The sequence below is a fragment of the Panthera uncia genome (assembly GCF_023721935.1).
Source record: "Panthera uncia isolate 11264 chromosome E2 unlocalized genomic scaffold, Puncia_PCG_1.0 HiC_scaffold_19, whole genome shotgun sequence".
Classification (NCBI taxonomy): domain Eukaryota; kingdom Metazoa; phylum Chordata; class Mammalia; order Carnivora; family Felidae; genus Panthera; species Panthera uncia.
The window spans coordinates 8,399,474-8,423,006 of NW_026057588.1; the positions used below are offsets into that span (position 1 = coordinate 8,399,474).

The 23,533-nt window shown below is 61.0% G+C and overlaps 4 protein-coding genes across 5 annotated transcripts in view; 2 read left to right on the forward strand and 2 right to left on the reverse strand.

Annotated features, from left to right (window-relative positions):
• The first annotated feature begins 44 nt into the window (after window positions 1-44).
• On the forward strand, window positions 45-4,242 carry RPL18 (ribosomal protein L18). The gene is made up of 7 exons (XM_049621548.1): window positions 45-118; window positions 1,310-1,396; window positions 1,734-1,841; window positions 2,300-2,398; window positions 3,149-3,272; window positions 3,356-3,425; window positions 4,125-4,242. Exons 1-7 carry the CDS (start codon window positions 116-118, stop codon window positions 4,198-4,200), a joined length of 567 nt encoding a protein of 188 aa, XP_049477505.1. The 5' UTR covers window positions 45-115; the 3' UTR covers window positions 4,201-4,242.
• Window positions 4,243-6,063: 1,821 nt separating this feature from the next.
• FAM83E (family with sequence similarity 83 member E) lies at window positions 6,064-13,916 on the forward strand. Of its 2 annotated transcripts, XM_049621553.1 has the most exons (5): window positions 6,064-6,553; window positions 7,746-7,913; window positions 8,251-8,375; window positions 11,217-11,661; window positions 13,070-13,916. In XM_049621553.1, exons 1-5 carry the CDS (start codon window positions 6,080-6,082, stop codon window positions 13,343-13,345), a joined length of 1,488 nt encoding a protein of 495 aa, XP_049477510.1. In that variant the 5' UTR covers window positions 6,064-6,079; the 3' UTR covers window positions 13,346-13,916. The 2 variants fall into 2 exon arrangements, 1 of the variants encoding a protein (XP_049477510.1); XR_007455713.1 differs by lacking the exons at window positions 6,064-6,553; window positions 7,746-7,913; window positions 8,251-8,375; window positions 13,070-13,916 and adding an exon at window positions 10,418-11,045 and having other exon boundaries at window positions 11,217-11,304.
• On the reverse strand, window positions 9,492-10,275 carry SPACA4 (sperm acrosome associated 4). Its single transcript, XM_049621551.1, has one exon. It carries the CDS (start codon window positions 9,986-9,988, stop codon window positions 9,608-9,610), a length of 381 nt encoding a protein of 126 aa, XP_049477508.1. The 5' UTR covers window positions 9,989-10,275; the 3' UTR covers window positions 9,492-9,607.
• A 180-nt stretch (window positions 13,917-14,096) lies between the features above and the next one.
• SULT2B1 (sulfotransferase family 2B member 1) overlaps window positions 14,097-23,533 on the reverse strand; it is a 64,497-nt gene continuing 55,060 nt past the window's right edge. The window contains exons 4-8 of the mRNA XM_049622303.1: window positions 21,412-21,620; window positions 19,644-19,770; window positions 19,056-19,150; window positions 16,055-16,235; window positions 14,097-14,310 (exon numbers count right to left, since the gene is read on the reverse strand). Coding sequence (XP_049478260.1) covers window positions 14,129-14,310; window positions 16,055-16,235; window positions 19,056-19,150; window positions 19,644-19,770; window positions 21,412-21,620 — 794 coding nt within the window. The 3' untranslated portion in view covers window positions 14,097-14,128. The remainder of the gene's footprint in view (window positions 14,311-16,054; window positions 16,236-19,055; window positions 19,151-19,643; window positions 19,771-21,411; window positions 21,621-23,533) is intronic.

The following is a 23,533-nucleotide window of genomic DNA, read 5'->3' on the forward strand; positions in this document are numbered from 1 at the left end:
GCCGCGCCGCGTCGTGCCCGTGTGACGTCACGTAGGCGCCGCTCGCTGAAGGCTTTCCCCGCCCACCCCGGCGCTGTTCTCTCTTTCCGGACCTGGCTGAGCAAGAGGCGCCATCATGGTGAGCGTGCTTTGAAGAGCTGGGGGCCCCGACTATCCGCCGCCATCCGTCTCGGACTGGGGCTGGGGGAATGCCGGAGGGGAGCAGGGAGGCCAGGGGGGCTCGGAGGGGGCGACCGCCGCGGTGGGGGAACTACTGGGGAGGCTCGAAGACCAGGGATAGGTCGGTCATCTCAGCCTCCGGCCCCCTCCCTTGCCCTTTTGTTATTATACGTACAATTAAGTAGATGATCGTATTGAAACACAAGGAGGTTAAGTGACGTGACCGGGATCACCCTGCCAGGAAGTGGCAGAGCCAGGGTTCCGACCCAGGCGCTGGTCCCACGTCCGTTCTTAATCTCTTGTCTGTGCTGCCTCTACCTGGACCTGTCATCCCTCCTGGCCTGGCACGTTGGGTTCTGGGGCGGGAGGTTTGGTGGGGGTGGGGTGGGGGGGGGTCTCTGACCGTCCAATGCCTGGGTTTCGTGGTCAGGCAAACCGCTGAAGTCTCAGCTCCTTGTCCGCCCCGTGATCTTGCCTTCCCTGCCCGTACCCCCATTTGTCGGTCTGTTTGTTGGGGACACAGTAATCCTGTGTGACCGATGTGAGTTTGGAAGAAAGAGTTTGTCCGAAGAACGCGTCATAGGATGATTGCATACCTTAAATGTTGGAGAAAAGGGAGCTACGGATAACCAAGTAGTTCTTTGCAATTCCTAACTTGGTCTATTAAAAAAAAAATCTCGGGGCAGAAGTTGGGGTACGGTGTAGTGGAAACGGTGGCTTCTTCGGTTTTCTCCGTAAAAGTGGGAAACTCCCTCCTAAGGTTGTGGGGTTCGGGGAGGTAACTGCGGGAAAGGTTCTCGTATTGGTTGTGCGTTGAGTGAGTTCCAAATAAAGATTCTCCACTACGTTGTTAGGTAGAGTCTGCCCTTGGCTTCTGTCGTCGAAAAATAGATTTTAAAGAATTAAAAAAAAAAAAATCTTTTTTTGAGTTGGTGTGACTGCTGTGTTAAAGCTTTTCATAGGGGTCATTTGAGGCCCAGAAGATTGTGACTCTCTGCATGTCACCTAGGGGTGGACCGGGGATTTGTTGTGTCTTCAGAGACTGGGGTCCTCGCTCTTCCTCGGAGATGAGTAATCAACTCATTTTTGCGGGCGAATAATCTGCCAGATCAGAGTTGGGTCCGTAATCTCTGCTTCATTAACTCTGCAGGGAGTCGACATCCGCCACAACAAGGACCGAAAGGTTCGGCGCAAGGAACCCAAGAGCCAGGACATCTACCTGAGACTGTTGGTCAAGGTGAGCTTGAGGCCTGAGACCCTTAGCACTACCCCAGAATTGTGACTTCTAGAACATTCTAGTATTGGTCCCCAGGCTCCTCCAGGGGTCTGCATGGCAAGCTCGTAACTGGTTTTGCCCGGGGTTCCTGAAGGTTCAGTGTTCTCAGCGTCTGGGCTGTCTACATCTGAGGATTGAGGAGGGGGCTTGGGGGGTCTCCTTGGGGCCCAGTGGGATAGGGAAAAGCCATAAAAACCTTGCTAGCTCAAACCATCATTTCTTCTGCCATTTGTTGGAAGGTTGGGGGGGGGGTGTGGGCTGCCCTCGGTTCTCATCCTTCCTTTTCTCTTTCCTCCAGCTGTACCGGTTTCTGGCCAGACGGACCAACTCTACCTTTAACCAAGTTGTGTTGAAGAGGTTGTTCATGAGTCGCACCAACCGGCCACCTCTGTCCCTTTCCCGGATGGTGAGCGGCTGACTCGAGGAGCGACTGGATCCTGTCTTAGAGCTGGGCTCTGGGTGGGGGGGTGGGCAGGCCTGGAGCCTGGCCATCGGCTGGTTTACTTCACCCAGCGGTGGGCACAGAGCTCTGACCCTTGAGGCTGAACAGCGGTGGGTACTTGAGGGGTTCGGCCTTGTTTTCTCGTAAAGTGGGGGCAGTTATGGTGGGTTCGTGTGGTTTCCGGTCCCACGACGCAGTCCTTAAGTGTCAGGAGCGATCTGTTGAATAGTCTGCTTGCGGGTCACGTCTGGTGCTTTTCCCAGGCTAGACCAGCGGGGAGCTAGTTGGGAAGTGGGGCGCGGGTGGGTTTAGCCCCGTCAGGGCACACGTGTCTCTTGTGCCCTTGGGGGCACCTGGAGCAGTGGGATGGGGTTTAGACACCAGAAGCAACTTGCTTAACGTGCATTTCTCCTCCTCCAAAGATCCGGAAGATGAAGCTGCCTGGCCGGGAAAACAAAACCGCCGTGGTTGTCGGGACGATAACCGATGACGTGCGGGTCCAGGAGGTGCCCAAACTGAAGGTGGGTGAGGAGGGCGCTCCGGGGCATGGTGGGGGGGCGAGAGCAGACTTCGGGGCCTGGACGACCTGTCTCAGGTCTGCTCTGTGTGAGGTAGGCGTCACACCTACCCGTTTAGCAGCTTTTAGGATTGAAGGGGGATGATCTTGGCGTTCTTGATGGTGGGTGTCCCTGGGCACGTCCCTTCTGGGTCCCTGTTGGCAGTGCTGGTTCTCAAGTCATGTAGCCTGGCTTCCGATCTAGATTTCTCTGGCAGTTTGTGGCCTGTGGACAGCGTCTGGGGTCTTTTTTACCCCCGTTTCCTCATCCGTAGTAACTTGAGGGTGTTGCAGTGTTAAAGGCAATTTTAGAAACAAATTGGCCTCAGAGGCGCCTGGGTGGCTGAGTAGGTCAAGTGTCCCAACTCTTGATTTCGGCTCAGGTCGTGATCTAAAGGTTTATGGGATCAAGCTCCTCATTGAGCTGTGTGCTGGCAGGGTGGAGCCTGCCTGGGATTCTCTCTCTCTCTCTCTCTCTCTCTCTCTCTCTCTCTCTGCTCCTCCCCTGCACGTGAACATTATCTCTCAATATAAGTAAACTTTTTTTAAAATGGTAAGAATAGTTGTCGTCAACTCAGGAAGCTCGCTCTAATGGTATTAGCAGGCGCCACAAGCAGTGGGGTGACTGCCGGGCCAGGGCCGTGGAGAGGAAGTCCCAGCAGCCGTGGGTGGCCGTGCCAGGGGTCTGACCACTCCTGTCCTGTGTGTCCCCCAGGTGTGCGCACTGCGTGTGAGCAGCCGTGCCCGGAGCCGCATCCTCAAAGCCGGAGGCAAGATCCTCACCTTCGACCAGCTGGCCCTGGACTCCCCCAAGGGCTGTGGCACCGTCTTGCTCTCTGGTGAGTGGGGTTTAGTGGCTCCCATGGCTACTTCTGGGAGCCAGGTCCCTGCCTGATCCGGTCCTTCCCTTCCCCTTCCCCAGGTCCGCGCAAGGGCCGAGAGGTGTACAGGCATTTCGGCAAGGCCCCAGGGACCCCACACAGCCACACCAAGTGAGTATACCCAGCCTTGCCATCCGGCCCTGACTTTTTCCCTGGACCCCTCCCGGTGGGTCTGGGGGCCTTGCCCCGCTTCCAGCCCCTTCTGTTTCTCACACCAACCCAGCGTCAGGCCTCCGTAGAATCCCCCCCACCCCAACCTGGTCTTACTGGTTCTTCCTCAAGACTTGGCTTAAAGCTGCTTGGGGCGCCTGGGTGGCGCAGTCGGTTAAGCGTCCGACTTCAGCCAGGTCACGATCTCGCGGTCGGTGAGTTCGAGCCCCGCGTCGGGCTCTGGGCTGATGGCTCGGAGCCTGGAGCCTGTTTCCGATTCTGTGTCTCCCTCTCTCTCTGCCCCTCCCCCGTTCATGCTCTGTCTCTCTCTGTCCCAAAAATAAATTAAAAACGTTGGGAAAAAAAAAAATTAAAAAAAAAGCTGCTCCTGTTGAGGCCCTGAAGAGCCAGCATATAAATGTAGGGCCTGAGTCTGCACCTCCCTCACAGAACCTGCTTCTTACCCTGCCCTTGGGGCAGCTCAGATGGATCCTTCCTGAGTGCCTGATGCTGACTGCACTCCCGGCCTTCCCCGGTCCTTCCCCCTCACCCCCCCCCCCACCCCATCCCGTGTCCGGTGCTGCTCTGTAGCTGTCCCTGGCCCATTGGGGCTGGCCACTCCTCTGTGGGCACGGTCTCACCCTCTTCTCCCTCCCGCAGACCCTACGTGCGATCCAAGGGCCGGAAGTTCGAGCGCGCCAGAGGCCGCAGGGCCAGCCGAGGCTACAAAAACTAACCCCAGACCCTGCCTTGTTATTAAAAAGATATGGACTGTTGACGTCCTCTTGTGTGTTATTCCGGGGATGAGGGACAGGGGGCGGGACACGGGAGGGATCAGATTGGAGTCTGGGAGTGGGATGCGCGCCCATCTCCGTGGACACCAGTGGCGGAGGAGCCCTTCCCTCGGGGGCGGAGTCTGGCTCTACCCGCAGGCGCCCTCTGGAGGCTTCGGGTGCTTGCTTGTCTGGATCTTGCACCGTTGGACCCTTGAGGGCCTCCCACGGCCAAAGTCCCGCCCCCTCAGTGAGCCGGGTGACAGGTGTTTCCGCACCTGTTCCCTCCCCCGGATTAACCGCACCCGCCCCTCTAAACCTGAGCTCCTCCCGGGCTCGGCCTGGTGGGCAGGGTGTGGACCCGGAAATGCTGAGGGGGCGGGATCGCGGTGGGGGAGGGGTACGTGGGAACAGGTGAGTTGCTCCCCTTTAACCGAAGCTTGAGTCAGCTGGGGTCTGGCGGGCCCCTGGGCCCTGCGCCAGTGACCTGGTGAGTGTGTTCCCTGGGCTGGGGCCTTCCCGTACCCGCGCTCGGCCTTCCGCGGGGACCTGCATCGGGCCCTCCTCTGTGTTTACACAAGGGGCTGGGTTCCCCGGATCCCAGGCTAAAACCTGATGAATGAGGCGAGACAGCCAGAAGGACGGCAGAAATAGAGGCAGGAGGTCTCCAGACCCCTGTTCTGACCTCCGAAAAGGCAAGGCAAGGAGGGAAAGGGGATGGGGGTCCGGACACATGGGGGGAGCTCTGGATGGGCGAGAGGGAGTCCTGGTTTTATTTCTCTTTATCTTTGTAGGCCTGGTCGCTGTGGTCTGGAGGAGGGAAGCCGCCTGGGTGCCGTGATTGGAAGGAGGGGCCGCTGGTTTGCAGGGATCAGGGGTCCACAGCCCAAACGTTGGGTCAGGAGCCTCAAAGGAACAGCATGAGAGGGAGACAGGACAGGAGACAGAGTGGTCCTTGGCCAGGAATAAGTGGTTAGCTAGCAGGAGATAGCAGGATTCGGGTAGAAACCCCGGCAGGGCAGCTCGGCCAGGGATCAGCAGAGATCAGAGGGCAGCCCGAGAGCACTCTGGCTGGGAGACAGGCCGGCAGGGGCAGCCAATCCAAGGAACGGTGGTTGGTCAGGCCCTCCATCCAGATGGGCCGGTTCCATGGTGATGAAACCTCCTGGTGAGCGGATCCTCCGCTGGGGCAGCCTGAGTGGGTGTGAAACCCCAGGAGCAGGGTCCCCAGTCCAAGGAGACAGGTCTCGTTCCCTGGCTGGGTAAGGGGGATGCCCAGACTTGAGGCTGGAGCCCATTCTTCCCAAGCTGAGCGAGCAGGTCCAAAGGGGAGGTGCGTGGAATGATCCGGCCGTGAGAGCCGCTGAGCCAGCCGCGAGTTGTCAGGAAAAACAGATTCTGCGGCACACGGCCGGGTGGTCAGATACGGACATTGTTGGAAGCAATCGATGCCTGCCAGATAATCCAAAGGAGAGCGTCAGTTAGATGCGCTATTGGTCAGGGGCACATAGGCAGCCCGCTCTGCCTTTAGTTGGGGACATTTGGGTGGTAGGAGACAGGCAGGCGGCCTGTCGCCTGGAGATGGTGGGGCAGTCGGCCGGCTCTCTGGCCAGGACAGGTGGGCCATCAGCTTGACCAAGACTGAGCCAGCAGACCGGTCATTTGGGGCATCGCGTGGCCAGCAGGCCGGAAGTTGTTGCGGGGCCGAGCATAGAGGAGGAGTTGAGGGGTCCCGTGGCCGCGTAGAATCTGCCTGGCAGGAGACCCCCAGATGGTCAGTGCCCCAGAGACGGCCAAACCCTCCGCCGCCCAGCCTCAAGGCCGTCCCGCCCCAGCAGCCCCATGTCAGCCTCCCAGCTGGCAGCGCTGGAAGGAGCGGAGTCGGAGGCCGAGGGGTTGCCCTTGACCGAGGCCAGCCCCGGCTTCCTGTATTCTGAGGGCCAGCGGCTGGCGCTCGAGGCCCTGCTGAGCAAGGGCGCGGCGGCGTTCGAGGCCTGCGTGCAGCGAGAGGGGCTGCGGCCCTTCCTGAGCGGGGAAGAGCTGCGGAGTCTGGCGGCGGCGGCCGAAGACTGGACAGCGTCCAAGCAGCGGCCCGACAGGGCGGCAGAGGGAGCCGCCGCCACTGATGGGGACTCGGGCAGCCTGACCTACTGGCCTGGACGGTCGGAGGAGCTGGTGCCCACGCTGCGGCTGGGCTGGCCGGAGGACCCGGCCTGGAAGGGAATCACCCGGGTGCAGCTGTTCACCCAGCCACCCGACGAGGGCCACCCGCCCCTCAAGGAGCTGGTGCGCCAGGAAATCCAGGCCGCCCGCAAGGTGGGGGCTCGGGGGGCCCGGTGTCCACTCCCCAGACCCGCGCGTCCTCACACGCCAGCTCCCGCCCCTGGGAGTGCACGTCCCCTAGGGCCCATGGCATCTTGGCCATGCCCTCCTGGGACTTGTGGGTCCACATGGCTCCGCCCCGATGACTCAGGTGTCCGTATCCCTCAGACCTCCTCCTCACCCTCTCTCCTGGGTACCCCTAGGCATCCACGATCCTTGGGACTTAACTATAACCCCCTGGCTCAGTCACCTACTCCACCCCAGATTCCCCCCTGCAGCCCCCCCTAGGTAGCCTACTCTTTTTTTTTAATATATATTTTATTTTTAAGAGAGAGAGTGAGCAGGGGAGGGGCAGAGAGAGAGAAAGAGAGAGAGACAGAGGACCCAAAGCAGGCTCTGTGCAGACAGCAGTGAGCCCGATTCGGGGCCCGAACTCACGAGCCGTGACGTCATGACCTGAGCCCAAGTCACAGGCTCAACCACCCAGGCGCCCCTAGCCTGGTCTTTGTGCCTGCCAGCTCCCACATTTAAGTGCTTTGCACGGGTTAACATTTAATGACCCTCAGGAGGGTCCTGTGAGGTTGGGACACATTTTAACCAAGTGAGGAGATGGGGAAACTGAGGCACGGGAGGTTAAGTGTCTTCACCGGTAAGTGGCCGAGCGGGGATTTGAACCAAGGAGTCCTGGCCAGTGATCAGGAGTCATCACTGCTACGTATTTCCAGGTGCTCAGCACCCCAGTCCCCAGGGGATCTCTGGGTATCCAGGGCACCCCCAAGGACCCAGCTGTGCAGTTGGCCACAGGTGCCCTGCCCGGGCATCCAGCCCACTGAGCCCTGGAGTGGGGGGGGGAGGCACCATGCAGTGTGTCACAGCTCAGGGGACATCATTCACCACTGCAGCTGTGATTAGGATGACAGTTTTCCAGTCATCCGGGCAGTGGAGGCCTCGGCCTCCAGGGAAGCCAGGCTTTTCCTCATCCACGTGTAGGCGCTGTATGAGCAGGAGTGTGGGTCTGGGGGGAGGGGGGGGTCTCTCCCGCAGTCCCCTGAACATCCCGCGGAAGCCAGGCCCTTCAACTCCCACCCCCAGAGCACCTCACCCCCCAGGGCCCCGCCCCCCACTCCCAAATGTCCCCGGAGCTCCAGGCTCCATCCACAGCCCTTTTCCCCACCCCTCCCCCCAGCTAGTGGCCGTGGTCATGGACATCTTCACCGACCCAGACCTGCTCTCGGACCTGTTAGACGCCGCCACACGCCGCTGGGTGCCTGTCTACCTCCTCCTGGACCGCCAGCAGCTGCCTGCCTTCCTGACGCTGGCCCAGCAGCTGGGGGTGAACCCCTGGGCCACTGAGGTAGGAGCCCGGCAGGGGTGGGGGACCAAGTCGCCATCCTCCTGGCGCAGAGGCAGCGGGGGCAGATCCTTCCACAGGGTCCTAGCTCATCGAGGCAGATGCCAGCTGAGAGGGTCTGCTGAGACCTGATGCCCGAGGCATTGGGGGAATCAGGGGCGGGCTTTCCCACACGGTCCCCCTGAGTTAGGGGTACCTCCAAGAGACCCCCCCCAAGGCCGGATATTGGTAACTCAGGGGAAGCTGGGACAGAGTCCTAAGCAGGGGACTCCCAGGCCCTGCGCGGTGAGCAGAGGCGTGCGAGGTGGGCCTGAGCAGGGGCGTGCCCCCTCCGTCCCAGAACCTGGATATCCGGGTCGTGCGAGGCTGCAGTTTCCAGAGCCGCTGGCGACGGCAGGTGAGTGGCAACGTGCGTGAGAAATTTGTGCTGCTGGACGGCGAGAGGGTCATCTCCGGATCCTACAGGTACGGCTGCCCCTCGTGATGCCACCCGGTGTCCTGTCCCCATCTCCCAGTGTGCTCAGAGAGCAGCTGGCGTCCCTTTGACCAGCCTAGCCTCGCTTTCCTGGTCTGTGAAATGGGTCGAAACACCCTTGCTGGTAGAGGAGGTATGGCGGGGGGCGGGTAGAACCAGTTGGGGGTGGAGCCAGGCCTGTCCAGGGGGCCGGCTTAGTGGGGGAGGGTCCTCTCTTTAACCCTGGGTCTCCTCATCTGGAAAGGGGGCCCGCAGTTTGTGTGTGGGTTTCCAAACCAGGAGGACCTGGCTTGGGGTCCTAGCTCCGCCCTGAGTGAGTTGACTCCGCCCCTCTAAGCATCTATTTAAAAAAAAAAAAAAAAGAAAAGAAAACAGCCGGTGTACAAAGGGCCTGGCCCTCGGGCTGGTCCGTGACCCTCCTCTCTCCTGTCTTTGGGATCTGACCCGACCCTGGATCCTGGCTCCTCGACCTCTTAGCTCGGTGACACTGAGCTCTGTGCCTCCCCTGCTCTGAACCTCAGTTTCCCCATCGGGAAGGTGTGAATAATCACAGCACACAATAATCTGCCTGCGTCGGAATCAAAACGCGGATCTCGGGGCCCCGCCCCCATTCAGCCGGCCTGGGATGGGACCTGAGAAGCAGCATTCCTGGCAAGCTCCTTCCGCTGATTACCCATGCTGCCCGTCCGAGGAACCCATTCTGGGACCCGCCACTGTGGAGACTGGGACCTTTCGGAAAGAATCCACCTTCCCAGCTTGGCCTGGGGGGATTCAACGAGATCACAGTGCCTTGGCACGTCACATCAGCCGCCTTCTGTAAACATCAGCTGTCATTTATTATTGTCATTATTCGGGGTTTTTTTGTTTTGTTTTGTTTTGTTTTGTTTTGAACCCTATTTCATCGACTCTAAGGTGCCACCGATGAAAAGCAGCATCCTGATCAAAACGCGAAAAGAGATGCGTCTTAGAACCAATGAAATGCAGTAGGGGGACAGTCAAACCCACCGAGCGTGGCTCCCCGCCACCAAATCAGGTCTGAGGACGCTTCGCCGAGCCCCCGGGTCCGGGTGGACGGCCCTAGAACGGATGAGGCCAGGGCCACGAGAGGTTGTCCAGGGCCTCTGGCCATTTAATGAGGGGGAGGGGTGGAGGCAGGAGGCTCGGGGAGCAGCCTCCTCGGGGAGGCCGGGAGACCAGTCCCAGGCCCTGCCCTTCAGGTCAGTCACAGCAAATGTGGGAACAGCAGCAGGCCCAGGGCCAGGCCGGCGGCGGTGACCCCTTCCAGCTGGCCGCTTTCGGGACCGGGGGCCCTGTTACACATGTGGCCAGAGCAGCAGGTGGTGGTGAGGGTGTAGGTGACGCCCATGTAGGTGACGGGCTCCTCGTGGCCGCAGGAAGTGGACTGCACGCAGCCTTTGTTGATGATGAGGCCGAGCCCCGGGGCCACCCCATGGCCCGTGAAACAGTCCTCGTCTTCGCCACAGCGCATGTGGGTCCCGGGGCACTGCGTGGAGTCGGTCAGCTCACAGAACACACAGTCCTTGGCGCCCGTGGCACCCGGGGGCAGAGCCATCGCCAGAAGCAGCAGCCAGCCGGGGACCATGGTGGCCTGGCGGCGGTGACGGTGCCCAAGCCAGGCCGTGGGCTTCCTGGGCCTCCCGGAAGCGCTGAATGAGGATCCCAACTCCCCCCACCCGCGACTTTCGCCCCTGGGCTGGCCTCCCGGGGTCAGCACTTGGAGTGTCCTCGGTTCCCAACGCTCCGTGTCCGTCTCAGGAGCTCCGTCGTGACCGCGGCTCTCGAGCGCTTGGGTCTCAGAAGATCCCCGGGACGGAGACAAGCCAGCGGGCGCGATCCGACGGGCGTCTCTGTGCAGCGGAATGGGGTGACCTCACAGACCCCTCAGGGTTCCCACTGGCCGCTCCAGGGGTGAGGTCACAGGTGGGGGGAGGGGTGTCACAATCTGAGGGCAGGACGGCCCCCTGACCTGCCAGGGAGCGAGGGAGGACACTGCCACCCTGCCAAGGTAAGGACGATCGGACCCACGCTCGCCATCCTGGGGGCTGAGTCGTCGCTCTCTGGGCGCTGGGTGCCGTGCCCGCTGAGGCGCACGAGACACAGCCCGCAGTGAGCCCATTTTCCAGATGGGCAAACCAAGGCTCAGGAAGGGAAAGCGACGTGTCCAAGGTCCCCTGGGCCAGGATTGCAGCCCAGGTTCGTGTGATTCCAAAGAGGGCATTTACTGAGCACCTGCTATGCGCCAAGGCCTGAGCCAGATGCTTTGAACGCCACCATCATGACAACAGGGGCGATGGGGACACCGCTGACCACAGCCAGCAGGCTTTTAGTGCTGGCCACCGTGCCCGGGGCTCAACCCCCTGTTCCCTCGTTCCAGTCTCCCTACATTCGAGCTCCGTATGACAGACGAGCAGACAGGGGCACGGAGCAGCCACACAGCAAGTGCTTGACAAATGGCGGTCGTTATATGGGAAGCAGCCGAGCCCGACAACAGGACTTGTGGAGTCCGAAAACACATCCCATCTCTTTCCGGATGGGGAAACCGAGGCACTGATGCAGCCTTGGTTGGGGAGGGGGCAGAGTCCCTTAAGATAATTTAAGTGTCTTAACTCACGTAGCGGTCACGTCAACCCTCTGGGTAGGTACGTGAGTCGTTCCCATTCTACGGAGGGGGATGTCGGGGCCAGAGAGGTTGCAGGATTTGCCTGAGGTCACACAGCCTGCCCTGGGACCAGGTGGGGGCTGGTAATGGAGTCCGGGCGGGGCCCGTGGGGCTGCACGGAGAGCCTGACCCCTCCCTGCGTGCCCCCCAGCTTCACGTGGAGCGACTCCCGCCTGCACCGAGGCCTGGTGACCCTGTTGACCGGCGATATTGCTGCCGCCTTCAGCCGAGAGTTCCGGACACTGTATGCGGCCTCCTGGCCACTCCCGTCCGCGCCCACCTCGGGCCCCTTCGTCAGCATTGTGGGGGGGCTGCAGCTGGCCCACAACCCCCACCGTGTGGCCCGCCGCCGCTCTGTGGCCCCCGTGTCACCGCCACCGCCCGATGGCCCGCTGGCCCAACGCTTGGCCGCCTGCCGAGTCTTTGACGGGGACAGGCAGGAGACCCCGGCCGCCCCAGGGCCGGCGCTGAGCGACATCCTGAGGAGCGTCCGGCGCGCCCGGACCCCCAGCGGCCCCCCCGCCCGGCCCAGCCACTCCCTGTGGGACCTGAGCCGCCTGTCGCAGCTGTCCGGCTCCAGCGACGGTGACAACGAGGTGAGACCTGGCGGGTGGCCTGAGAGAGAACAGGAATAGCTGGAAAAGGATGGAGGCAACCAGGGCCGAGTTCCAATCTCTCCCTGGTGCCTCAGTTTCCTCATCTGTGAAATGGGTGGGTCCAGAGCTGTAGTAACACCCACCTCAGAGGGGTGTGGCCCTACTGCGTGCCAGGCAGGGGTGAGCACTGGGCGGCCTGGGGCAGAGACCCCGGGAGCCACCCTGGGTGCAAATCCGGGCACGACACGCCAATTGTGAGAGCCGGGGGTGGGGGGGTAGAAATTTGCCTGAACCTCCATGTTCTCGTCTAGCAAATGGGCCCAGCAGTGGTCCCCACGCTCAGTTTGGCGGGAGGGAGTCAGTGAGGGGCGGATGAACTAGAACAATCATCATTCCGGTAAATCCGCGAAGTGGAATTTATTTTTATTGAGTTCGTGGCCTCACCTCACCCCAGGTCAGTGAGCTACTAGTCTTCTCACGTTCATTGTTACAGAGGGGTAATGAGGCCCAGAGAGGTCAAGTAACTTGCCCAGAGTTCCAAGCAACCATCTTTTGGGGGCACCTTGCCACACGCCGGGCGCTTTCCCAGGGGTGGCTAGATGGGACCTTTGCCACAACCCTCTGACGGGGGGAGGGGGGGGATGTTATTACAAAACAAAATGGCACCCGCCCATTTCGCAGATGAGGAAACCGAGGCACCAGGGAGAGATTGGAACTCGGCCCTGGTTGCCTCCCGGGTGAAGCTTTTAAATGCTCTGCCCCTGGCTTCCCAGATTCGAGTGTCGTGGGGGTGCTGGGGAGGGGATTTGGGGAGCTCTGAGGGGGTCTTGGCGCCCCCCCCCCCCAGCTGCTTAGACACCGGGGTCCCAACACAGCCTACACTAACTCTCTGGGATCCTGGGTGGGGAGCCTCAGTGCCCCCAGCTGTAAAGTGGGCTGTCGAGAGGGTAAGAGCGGAGCCGGGATGGGGAGGGGGGGACAAACAGGCAGAAGTGGGGCGCAGTTTCTCTGCGAGCTGTGCGCCCCCGTCAGGCTCAGTTTTCCCATCCGCCAAGTGGGAGCTAGTGGGGACCTTTTCGGAGGGGGAGGGAGAAATGTCCCAGGAATCCCCGCCCTCCCCCGTTTCCGGTCCAGGGGAGAGGTGGGGATGGGCACAGCAGGGGCAAGGTCCTCGCCTCCACCCGGTCCTGAGCCACCCTCACCCAGCATCACCTCCCTCGGCAAATATTTACTCCCCCCAGGCAGCTGCTGGCAGCTTCCTGTTTCTCCTCAAGTGCAGACTTGCAGGGGGGGATCACGGATCCCGGGGGGGCCCCCCACCCCGAGGCCTCCCTGCACACACACGCCTCCCCTTGCCTGGACTCGGCCCCCAGCACCTTCTCTCACCTCCCTGTCTTTGCCTCCACAGCTCAAGAAATCCTGGGGTTCCAAGGACACCCCCGCGAAGGCCCTGATGAGGCAGCGGGGCATGGGAGGGGCCCCCTGGGGTGAGACAGAACCCCGTCCTCCGGGCCGGTCCCAGCCCCCAGGCGGCCCCCTCCCCGTCCTCCCTGCCCGCCGCCTCCGCCATCTGTCCCCGACCAGAAGGAGGTTTGCTGAGGATGCAACCTCCAAGCCGCGGGAGCCCCGAGGCACCCAGCAGCCAGACTGGGCTGCCCAGGCGGGACTCGGGGGGCGACCCTGACGGGAGCCAAAGCCACCCTGGACGGGCCTGTCGACGGTCACCTCCCAGCCCCCCCGGCCCCCGTCCGTGTTGTGCCTTGGACAAGGCTTCTGGCCTCGGTGTCCGGGAAGCGGCAGGGATGTTTCCCCCTTTGTTCTAGAACTCGGGCAAGCCCAGTGCCCAGTCTAGATGCCAGTGTCGCAGTTCAGAAAATGGGCAGAAAGTCTCGACCCGCTGGCATCCCGGGACAGGGCATATCCAATTGCGGCCAGGCAGGAACTTGTCTGAGGACGGGCCTGGCCGAGTGGCCCCCGAGCCGGCATCGCGTGGGGGCGAAGGTGGGGCGTCCCTGGGACAGGGTGGGGAGCCTCCTGGATCTATCAGGCTCCGGAGCTGTGGGTAAACTGAGCTTAGAGGAGGAGAGGAGAGAATCCAGTCCAGGGAGTGGGGCTTAATAATGAGGGACAGGAAATTGGTGGGGACCCCTGCTGGGGGACCGGTCAGGGCCCTGGGACTGTTTTCTGGGTGCCAAAGGGCGAGTTGTTGGGGCTCCCTTTACCTCTGCTCAAAATAAAGCTGCTTTATGCCAGAATCCTGCATTTTCACAGCCTAGCCGCAGACCCAGGAATCCAGTCCTGGGCCCCTCCTCCCTCAGACTCCCTGGGGGAGCCAGGCGCCCAGCGTGGGGGTCCCCCCACCGCGGCGGCCTCCTCCCCTCGCGCGCCCCCTGCCGGCCGTCCCCCGGCGCGCCGCCTCCAGAGCGCATCGAGAGTCGGGGCAGGAGCGATGCGTTTATTCTCAAGGTCACAGGTCCGGGGGGTGCTCGGAGGCCTGGGCTGGGGTGGGGCTGGGATCGGGGTCCGGGCTGGCGTCCTCGGGGTCGTCCCAGGGGAAGGTGGGCAGCCCCCGCATCTGCTCCCGGTAGACGCGGTCGAAGGCTTCGCTCTGTGCCACCGTAAAGTGGTTCTTCCAGTCGCCGCACACCCCTGGAGGGGAGGGAGGGGCGGCGAGGTGAGGCCCGGCGGGGACATCCCCCGCGCCCCACATCCCAGCACCCTCTTGCCCACCTCCGGGCCTTGGCCAGGAGCACCTCCCCGCTCTTGCCCTTTCACCTTCTACTGATGGCTGCCTCGCACGCTGGCCTCCAGTCACCTGGCCAGACCCCTGGGCACCCGTTTTGCCCCCTCCTTCCCCCTGGCTCCCCCCCTACCCTGCCTCTCCTTTCAGTAGACCTGTTGCCTTCCTCCTCCAGCTTTACCCCCTGACCCCTGAAATCGCTCTGCCCAGAACCTCCCCCTCCCGCTCCAGCATTCCTGGCTCCCTGTCCCTAACCTCCCTGGCTGGAAAAGGGCATCCTCACTCCGGGTCTCCTGCAACACCCAGGCTACCTCCGTGATGGCTCTGCCATTGGGAATGTACCCACACGCCCGTGCCAGGGAACACGCGGAAGGGTGGCCCTGGCTTCCTCGGTTTCCCTCCTTAACCCTCGTGGCGACCCAGCAGGCGAGGGGCGTGACCTCTGCCCCTTCCAGGGGCCCAGGCGGGCGCAGGCCCCCCCCCCCCCCGGGGGCGGCCTCGAGCTTCTCACCTGGGGCCAATGTCATTTGGGTGGCAGTATTTTGAATTACATGACGCCCCCTAGTGAAGGGTGGGGGTGGGGCTCCCTGTGATAGGCTGAGTAATCACCCCCCCCCCCAGATGTCCACGTCCTGGTCTTTGGAACCTATGAATATGTGACCTTACAAGAGGGACTTTGCAAGCGTCGTTGGTTAAGGATGGAGGTTTATCCAGGCAGACCCACAAGGGTCCCTATAAGAAGAGGGGGAGGGGCGCCCGGGGGGAGGGGGAGGGTGGCTCCGGCAGGTTGAGTGTCCAGACTCTTGATCTGGGCTCAGGACACGATCTCATGGTTTGTGAGTTCGAGCCTTCGAGCCCCCCCCCCCCCCCCCCCCCCCCCCCCCCCCCCCCCCGGCCATGGACGGCGCGGAGCCTGCTTCGGATTCTCTCTCTCTCTCCCGGTCTCTCTCTGCCCCTCCCCCGCTTGCTCCCTCTTGGTCTCTCTCAAAACAAACAAACATAGGGAGAAAAAGCAAAAGCAAAAGAGGCGGGAGGCTTAGAGTCTGGGATCGGAAGACTGCCACCCTTCTGATCGGAAGACCGGTGAGGGCCGAGGAGCCCAGCAGTCCGTGTGGGGCTGGAAACGGAAAAGGCAGGGAACAGATTCTCCCCGCTGGAGCCTCCAGAAGGACCCGTCCCTCTGACGCTTTTGATTTTAACCCAGGGACACTGACTTGGGACTTCTGACCCAACCCCATAAACGTGGGTTGTGTTAAGCCGCTAAGTTTGTGGTCTTGTAGCAGGAATAGGAACGAGGACACTCCCTCCCCCCCTTCCCGTAATCCGAGCGCTTGAAGGTTTCTGGGCTGAACCTTAACACTAAGAACAATTCGATTCGCTAAGACTCTATATAGCCTCAAGACGGTTCAGTCCCGGCTGTGGCCTTGGACAGGGCCGTTTTGTCGCCGTTTGGAGCTCTCTGGATGCCGGGCCCTGTGCTAAGCCCTGGGGGGGCAGGGGGGGGGTCCCTCGTGACCTTGTGAAGGCGGTGCTGCTCAGAGCGACCCCACGTTTCAGCTGGGAAAACCGAGGCCCAGAGAGGTGACCTGACCGCCCCAAGGTGCACAGCCAGGCGGTGGCCGGGTGAGCCTTGGAACCCCAGAGCCCCCGCACCTTTCCGGAGGAAGGCGCCGTGGCGTTGGTCCAGCAGGCTGGGGGGCAGCAGAGTGAAGTTGGACATGGCGTTGGCCTTCATGGCGCCGAAAGCCGAGTGTGCCACGACAGAGTCCAGCGCCTCCTTGCCCAGCGGCCGGCCCAAAAACTGGCATATGTCCTGCAGGGAGCTGCGGAGGTCCTGCGGGGGCCGGGGAGGGGGGGTCAGGGAGGCCGGGCGGAGGGAGGGGACCCCAGGCAAGGAAGGAGCACCAGACCCAGAATCTGGATGTCTGAGTCCCCGACCCAGAGCCGTCTGGGTGGCTCTGCTGCTTTGCCTCAGTTTCCCCACCAAGCCGAGGGATGGGGCGATGGCTTCCGAGAGTTTTCGCAGGCTGGGGGTTTCGGAGGGTTCCGCGGGTGGGAGGGAAGGGGCAGAGCCGGGGCAGAGGTCAGCTGGGCAGCTGGTGCACAATCACCCCTCACTCAGGTTAGAAGTGGGGGTCAGCCTGTCTGTGCCCCAGATCTGCACCTCCCCCCGGGTGCCCATCCCGGAAGAGCAGCCTCACTCACTGGGTCACAGGACCAGATTCCCAGCCCGGCCTCCCCTCTCTTACTCCCCCTCCCCCCACACCCCTGTCAGTCTCCCTCTGCTCATCCCCTCCTCTGTTCTCGGCGCCCTTGCACTGGGCCTGCCTTGTCCTCTCCCCATGGACCCGCGACTCGGCCTCCTCCCTGGCCTCCCTGCCTCCAGGCGCCCACACCCAAAGCTGCTCCCGGCCCCCCTGTGGCTCCCCAGTGCCCTGGGACAGGAGTCCCGGCCCCCAGGCCTGGTTTTCAAGGACAGAAGTGGCCTGGCCTGGCCTGGCCTCTAATTCCAGAACTTAACCATTCCCTGCATTTTCCTCCCTGCAGCCTTGACGGGGGGGTGGCCGAGAATGCCCCCTGGCACCCTCCTCCACCAGGCAAACTTCCCCACCCAGATACAGCTCAAACATCACCCTCCTCCTGGCAACGATCGATCGTTCAGGCCACGTGGATTGAGGGGCGCCTGGGGGGCTCAGTCCGTTGAGCGTCCGACTTCGGCTCAGGTCACGATCTCACCGTCCACGGGTTTGAGCCCCACATCTGTGCTGTCAGCACAGAGCGCAGTTCGCAACTTCTGTCTCCCTCTCTCTCTCTCTGCCCCTCACCCGCTCTCTCTCTCTCTCTCTCTCTCTCTCGTATATCTGTGCCAAGCCCGCCAATAGCCTTGCAGACAGGTGTCATTACCCCGGTCAGTAAATGGAGGCCCAGAGAGGGGAAGACACTCGTCCAGGGTCACACAGCTAGGGAGGAACTCAGATTTCCGTGCCCGAAGCCCACGCTTCCCTCCTCTGTCTCGCCGCCTTCCCTGATACTTAGTGCCCAGGACAGTTAGCCTTCTCGTCAGCGCCGCCAGCCCCACGGCTCCGGTTTTCCAGGCCATTCCTGGTTTCGCAACCCTACATCCCTTTATCTTCTTGAACCACCGGCGTGTCCCAGAAATTCTAACATGTGTGCAGTTCCTCACACGCCAGGGGCAGCCCAGAAGCTCTGCCAGGCTGCATGGCCCAGTTTTTGGCTTTGGAGGAAAACGCTCGATGAAACAAAACAAAACAAAACAAAACAAAGGGGGGGGGGGGGGTGGGGGGGGGGATGGGGTGTGGCGGTTAACGCCGGACATCTTGTCTGGACCTTTCCACCAAAAGACGTTTACCGGGGTGGGCAAAAGACTCAGGCAGGTTGTCAAGTGTCCCCCAGCCTCCTCCTCCATAAAACGGGGGTACTAACAATATCGGGGTGCACCCTACACAATTATATTTTTCGCAGATCCAAACGGGTCCGATATGGGCAGCTGTAGGTGGTTCTAGCTAATCTGTGACTCGCCTGTCCACACGCTGAGGATTAAGTGAGGTGTTTGGTGCGTGGTATTCTCGTTCTTGCCGATCCCACGGGTCCTGCCTCGGGACCTAGTCGCTTTTACTTTGCGCACTATATTAACACTTTGGTGTACCTTGTCGGATGGTCATGCTATGCGGGGGGCTCCCTACGGCGGCTCACGCAACCTCACGAGCTGGCATTTTCCCACCCATTTTAAGGATGGGACGTCTGAGGTTCTGAGAGATTTGGGGGGACGTTAACTGCTTTGTCGGACACAAACATTCAGGTGCTTCCCCCTCCAAAAAGTACAGACAGAAAGCACCCAAAAAAAAAAAAAAAAATACATGAGGAGCGCCTGGGTGGCTCAGTCGGTTAAGCGTCCGACTCCCGTCTGACGGTTCGGGAGTTCGAGCCCCGCGTCGGGCTCTGTGTTGACAGCTCGGAGCCTGGAGCCTGCTTCCCATTCTGTCTCCCCCTCTCTCCACCCACCCCCCCGCCAAATAAAATAAAATCCATGGTGTGTACATACAAGAAGGAAATGGAGCTCACTCCCCACGCGCCATGGTTCCGTGCTTTTCCTACCGCCTCGCCTGCTCACAGCCCACCCCTGGCTCCCACCTCCTCAGAGAAAAGCCAAGGTCCTTGCTGTGTCTCCCACCCCCACCCCTACCCCCACTCAGGCGGCTCTGGCCACATCCTTCTTTGCTCCCCTTGGAAACACATCAAGCGTGTGCTGTCACCTCAGGGCCTTTGCACTGGCGGGTTCCCTCTGCCTGAGACCTCCCCCCCCCCCCAACCAGCTATCCCCCTGGGTCGTCCTTGACCTTCAGATCTTTGCTTAAGTGTTATCTTCTCCCGGAGGCCTCCCCAACCACCCTATTTAAAATCGTGCCCCCACACATTCCTTATCTTCCTTTCCGCCTTGCCTTTTCTCTCTGCTCTCCAGCTGCCATCTGTTTTCTTTGTTTGCCCATGGCCCCTCTCCTGCTCCCCGGCTCAGGACTCTGCTCTGTTCACCGCGGTGCCCCCAGTACCTGGTGTGTTGGGGGGGGGGGAAGGGGGCGTGAGGAGGAGGGGAGGGGGAGGGAGGCGCCGGGTGGGGGTGGGGGCGCGGGATCACCTGCTGCAGTTCCTCGTAGGTGATGAACAGGAAGTTCTCTTTGCCCTTCATCCGAATCCAGCCCTTAATGTGGTCGAACCAGGAGCCAAACTGCACTGCGGGGCGGAGGGGCAGGCGGATGAGGGCCGGGCAGTTGGGCCACCCCCGCTGGGGGACCAGGGGGGCCTGACTAGCCCCCAAAGTGGCCCCGGGCATGGTGACTCAGGGCTGGATGCCTCCCCCCAACCCCCCCCCCACATCTGGCCCCCGGAGAGAGAACCTTTGTCTCCCCATCTCTCTCTGTTTCTGCCCCTTTTCTGCATTTCTGTCTCTGTTTGTTTCTTCCCTTCTCTGTATCTGTGTGTCTGTCCGTCTGTCTCCATTTCCTTCTGTCTCCTGCTTACTCTGTGTCTCTCAGTCTCTCTCTGCTTCTTCCCATTGCTGTGTCTGTCATCGTCGCTCGGTCTCTTACACACCTGTCGCCTTCACTGTTAATCACGCCCTGTATCGCTGCCTCTCTCTCTCCTTCTTACCCCCTCCCCTGCCCCCTTCCTGTCTGGGCCCAAGAGGGGCACCCCTTCCAGACCCCCACTCTGCCCCAGTCCTCACCTTCGCCTTTGAGAAAGTTCTGCAGGAACTGGTCAGGTGTGCCGGGGTCCTTCAACTGCCTGGCGATCTTGGAGTAATGATACAGCGAGACCACCACGTCCCGGGGGTTCCGGCCCATGTAGATCGCCTGCGTATGGGTGTTGGGGAGAGGGGAGAAGGTGTCGCACACAGGCAGGACCCCACCCCAAAGACTGCATGCCCCCAAGCCTTCTCTGTTTCTGGGCCTGCAGCAGGAAGGCCTCAGGGTAGACTTCTCAGGGGACTTTCCCGCCAACAGTGGCTTAGATCAAGTTCATCTCATCCCAGAGGATGGGGAGACCTCCCTGCAGCCACATTCCAGCAGGACACGGGGACTGTTCCCGGACCAGGCGGGGTGACAGGTTGGCTTCAAGGGAATTAAGACCGGAGGACGGGGCGGGGGGAGGGGGGGGCCAGGTGGCTCAGTCGGGTGGGCGTCCGGCTCTTGATTTCGACTCAGGTCATGATCTCACGGTTGGCAAGATGGAACCCCACACTGGGCTCTGTGCTCTCAGCATGGAGCCTGCTTGGGACTCTCTCTGTCCCTCTCTTTCTGCCCCTCCCTACCCCTCTCTAAATACATAAAACAGGAGGAGGAAGGCATGGGGGGCTCAGGATGGGGTTGATCAAGGTGAGAGGCACTGACTGACCCTCTTCGCCTCTGGGCCTGGCGTTCAAGGCTCCGACTCCCTGGCTCCTAGCTGATTACCAGCTTCGTACTCCACAACCAAGCCCGCGTCAGCCCCACCAGATGGCTCCTTTCCTGGCCACCGTCTCCTTCCCCACGACCACGGTCAGCCACCCGGGCGGTCCGCCCCAACAAACATCCCGGATGCCAAGGCTCGCGTGTCATCCCATGTCGCTGCCGGGAGGGTCAGGCAGCTCTGCTCTGGGACAGACACCTGGACGCTGACCCACACGCCTCCTTCCGCCACTGACTTTAGCCTCGGTCCTTTTGCTGGGATTCTCTGCGGCCGTGGGTGCAGCAGCTTGGCCGAGATCTGGGCCTCCTCGCAGCAAAGCCGTGAGCCTGACCGGGCCGGGGGGGGGGGTCCCGGGGGGCCTCCTCTGTCTACACTCGCTTCCTTGGTGATGCAACCAGTCTCCTGTCTTTAATGGCCCCGTCCACCTCTGTGTCGACCAGCCAATTCCAGAGATGCGTGTCCTATCGAATCCTGATTCAGTTGCCTCGCTGCCCACTGGCAACCCTCCACCTGGACGTCCACGGGCCCCAACAGAGCTCCCGCCTTCCCCCGAGCCTCTCTCCCGGTCTCCCCAAGTCAGTTGACATCAGCATCATCTTCCCAATTGCTTAAACCAAACGCCCTGGAGTCACCCTTGACTCATCTGGTTCACACCCACGCCCCATCTGCCAGCAAATCCTACTGCTGGTTCCACCTTCAACATACAACCCCAGCTCAGCCTCTTCTCTTCACCTCCGCGCGGGCCATCCACCCCCCCCCCAGCCTCCGTGGGGTCCACCGTTGCCTCCCACCGCCGCGCTCTGCCCTCCTCGCCCACCCCTGCGGGCTGTTCGTGAAGTCATCACCTTTGCCCACGAAGAGATTTTTCTTCTCTAGTCTCTCGGCCTGTCACCCTTTAGAACGTGGGCTTGCGAGGCAGGCATTGCTGCGCGTTTATTTACTGCCGTTCTAGATCAGGCACATAGTAGGTGCTCCGTAAATACCGTGCCGAATTCATCCCTTAGTTATGCGCTCCCCCGCCCCCACACGCCTCCCTCCTCCTGCACCTTGGCCTTGGAGGTGAAGAAGGCTTTGGCAAAGAGCTGGATGGGGAGGTGAGAACTCATGAGGCGGGGTCTGGGCGGGTCCGAGAGGCTGAAGGCACCCAGGATGGTCTCACACCAGGGCGCCCGCTTCCAGATGGGCACCGAGCGGATCCAGGATGGGTCCCCGTCCTTTAGGATTAAGCTGAGGATCTCAATCATCCAGTTGGTCCCTGTCAGGAGAAATTGGGCCAGTCAATCAAAGGGCGGGGACGGGTGCAGGGGAGAGGAGCGAGAAACAGAGTCGGGTTGGGCTTTACAGCGCGATTCGCTGCGGAGGATGATGGCCCAGAGCCTCACAGCTGGCGGCGAGGCGAGGAAGTGACAGAGACCGGCTGGCTGTCCACCCGACCCCATTTCCCTTCCCCACCGGGGAGATGAGGGGACCCCACTTCTCCAGCCTCTCCGGCAGCTACATGTGGGGCCGTGTGACCGAGTTCTGGCCAAGGAAGTGCAGGTGGCAGCCATTTCCAGGGCTGGCCCATAAACACCTCCTACGTGTCCCCCCCCCCCCCCCCGCCCCTCTCTCTTCTTCCCTCTCTGCTGGCTGGATGCGGGGACCCAGTGGAAACTGGGGCTCCCGGGGATGGCAAGCCATGAGATGGAAGGAGCCAGAATGCCTGGGGCAGCCTGGATTTCCCCCAACTTCCCTCCATCCCTCCACCAACTGGAGTTTGAGGAAATGACACAGAAGCTTCTAGCAGGCCTTGGTGTCTGAGATTCCGCGGCTCGCGGATGAGGGCAGAAGCATCGTGTTCAAACACAGAGGGAGCTGGAATTAAATCCAGGCATCTGGACTTAAAATCTCAGCTCTCTTCACTGCCCCTTCTTGGGAGGAGCCCCTTGATCTCTGTGGGGACACCCGTGTGTCACGTAGCAGGAAGGGATCTCATCAAATGACCCAGTTCACGCGTCCGGATTCCACGAGGATATAGGCAAGTCAGATGAGAAATAGAAAAAAAAAATAATAATATTGACAATCACCTGTCATTAGTATCATATTGCCCTGGATTCTCTGTGGGTTTTGTTTTTTTTTTTTAAGTAATCTCCGTGACCAACGTGGGGCTCGAACCCACGAACCCCAGGTCAAAGAATCACACGCTCCGCCGACTGAGCCAGCCAGGCCCCCTCTTGTTCCCTGGATTCTAACAATAACCCCACCCGGGTTCTTAATGGGTTGCCTCTTCATTCTTGGTCGCCCTGTTTGGGGATATTGGGGCCGGACCCTGTGAACGGTTCTCCGGCGGCGGCCAGTAGAGGGCGCTGGAGGAACCCCGCAGGAGGACGGGGTTCCCTGCCAGGCTCTCCCGGGCCCTTCCCTGCTGCTCTCGTGACCGGACAGCGGACCCTCAGTGACCCTTTCTCCCTCCGCCACCGCCCCCCGCCCCCACCCCCGGCAGATTTCCTTAGGGTTTCTGCTTCAGCCCAAGGGGACTGGCTGATCCCTGTATGGCCTCTTCCTGTGTCCACTGGGGCTCTCTTCACCTCTTGGTAGTTTAATCCTCCCTCACTTGTTTAAAAAAAAATTTTTTTTTTAATATTTATTTGTTTTTGAGACAGAGACAGACAGAGCATGAACGGGGGAGGGTCAGAGAGAGAGAGAGGGAGACACAGAATCCGAAGCGGGCTCCAGGCTCCGAGCGGTCAGCCCAGAGCCCCACGCGGGGCTCACTCCTGAACCAAGAGATGGTGACCTGAGCCGCAGTCGGTCACTTAACGAACTGAGCCACCCAGGTGCCCCTCAACAATCTCATTTCTAAGGATTTACCCGACATAAATGAAAACACATCTGCATGCGTGGAATTGCACACAAAGCTTCATAGCAGGTGTATTCATTCCTACCCACCCCAATCTGGGAACAACCCCAATGTCCTTCAAGAGATGAATGGATATACCACAGTCCATCCATAGGATGGAATACTTCTCGGCAGTAAAAAAAAAAAAGAAAAAAAAATCCAAGAGTTTGGATGAATCGAAAGTAGAATATGCTGAGTGAAAGAAATCGGTCTCCAAAGATGCACACACTGTGAGCCCATCTGTGTGACATTCTGGAAAAGGCAAAACTCTGGGGGGCGGGGGGGGGGGG